Raw genomic sequence first — 1662 nt, 5'->3', positions numbered from 1 at the left:
TACTTGTCAACCTTGGGGCTTCTCAGCCTCAGCAGCCAGCAGCTGTCTGAGTGAAGAAATGCCTCTAGCTCCAGTGGGCTGGGAGCAGGAGGCAGAGCTGGACCCCAAGGTTGAGGGGCTTTCACCCAGCCCCTAGAGCCCGGCACTTTGAACTTGGACTTAAAGCCTCCAAATTTAAGAATAAACTCCTGTTTTTTAAGGCCATCCCATTTGTGGTATATTTCCTGTCAGAGCGGCACTAGGGAACCAGAACAACCCCCAGTGCCGGGGGGAGACCCAGCAGGGACCCAACCTCAGTGATTTTTTTTTTGTCTCCTCAGATAAATCCAACGTGCAGGCAGGGGAGAAGCAGTCACAGAGCGTCTGCCACCAGGGCCTCTCCCAGCAAGTCGCCCCTGACTCCCAGCGACCCCACATGTCAGAGCACAACTGCGCTCCACGGGCTTCTCATAGCTGAGTTGTCAGGTGATTGCCAGGCCCTTCTTCTGAGGCACCTCTGCATGGACCCGCACACTCGACCTTTCCCTAGTAGCTGGGCACGTTAACCGTCGGTGCCACAATACCATCTCTACTTACCCACTGGACGAATGAGCTATTTTTTTTCCTGCAATATGAAGAGGTTCAGCCAGCTGATCGCCCTAAGACCCACCAGCCTCAGGATGCCACACTTCTCGTTGCCACATCCCCGTGTCCCTGCCCAGTCCCCGACTTACCAATGCCTGCATATCCTGAGACTCCTGGAGTAACCTCTCGGCAGTGATCATTCTTTCTGTCACAGTCAGCGTGAGCTGCCGGGCTCTGGAGCTAGGGCACTTAAACTGGTCTACCAGAAAGTGTGGGATGTTTTCCATCTGTTTCCAGAAAGCTTCCATCTGTGAAAGGAGAGAGAGAGGGAGAGAGGGAGGGAGAGAGAGAAAGAGAGAGAGAGAGAGAGGTAAGAGGTGGGGGAGAAAACTTACCCAAGAAAATGGCATGGTTTATTCAGGGATTACGATTTAGCTCTGACTGCAAGCAGCCATTTTTGGCAATAATTGCATTGTAGAGAGAGCCCCGCTCCCCACCACGGTCCACCGTTAAAGGTTTCCAGGTGGAATTTCATCAAGCTAGTGCCCTGCTGATAAGGTGGGTGGTGGTGGGGGGTGCAAGGAGCTCACCAGCTTAAAGACTCGTCAACAAATCCTGATGGTTACATGGGGGTGTGTGACATGGGACAGTGTCCTGGGACCTTTGAGACCTTTACAAGGGACTAAGCGTGTTCTGAAAATACAGGCAGGAGTGATCATTTAAATAGTAGTTGTTAGCGTAAAGGTATAGAATAAGGCAGAGATGGCACAGATCATGAACATGTGTGGATTTGAAATCTTTTTCCTTTTATTCCCCGTCTTTTCAAGAACAGAGCCGGAAATCCTCAAGTGCTGAGCACGTCAGGGGCTTAATGTGAACCTGAAGGACCCCTGGTGGCCAGTGGTGAAAGGCTCAGCTGCTAAGTGCAAGATCAACTGTCCAAATCCATCCGCTGCTCTGCAGGAGAGAGATGTGGCAGTCAGCTTCCAGGAAGACTGACAGCCTGGGAGACCCTGTGGGCAGTTCCACTCTGTCCTCTAGGGGCGCTGTGGGTCAGAATCAACTCCACAGCAGTGGGTGTGGTTTGGGCTTTGCTTC

The 1662-nt window shown here is 52.3% G+C and overlaps 1 protein-coding gene across 1 annotated transcript in view; it reads right to left on the bottom strand.

Moving 5' to 3' along the window:
- The window catches only part of EVC (EvC ciliary complex subunit 1), a 123257-nt gene that overhangs the window by 64996 nt on the left and 56599 nt on the right, over positions 1-1662 (bottom strand). The window contains exon 7 of the mRNA XM_007955771.1: positions 714-872. Within this exon, the coding sequence (XP_007953962.1) occupies positions 714-872 (159 nt within the window). The remainder of the gene's footprint in view (positions 1-713; positions 873-1662) is intronic.

Source organism: Orycteropus afer, unplaced genomic scaffold (genome assembly GCF_000298275.1).
Source record: "Orycteropus afer afer isolate SDZICR_OR568_19922 unplaced genomic scaffold, OryAfe1.0 scaffold00539, whole genome shotgun sequence".
Classification (NCBI taxonomy): domain Eukaryota; kingdom Metazoa; phylum Chordata; class Mammalia; order Tubulidentata; family Orycteropodidae; genus Orycteropus; species Orycteropus afer.
The sequence above is the reverse complement of the archived record's forward strand: the minus strand, read 5'-3'. Positions and strand labels throughout refer to the sequence as shown.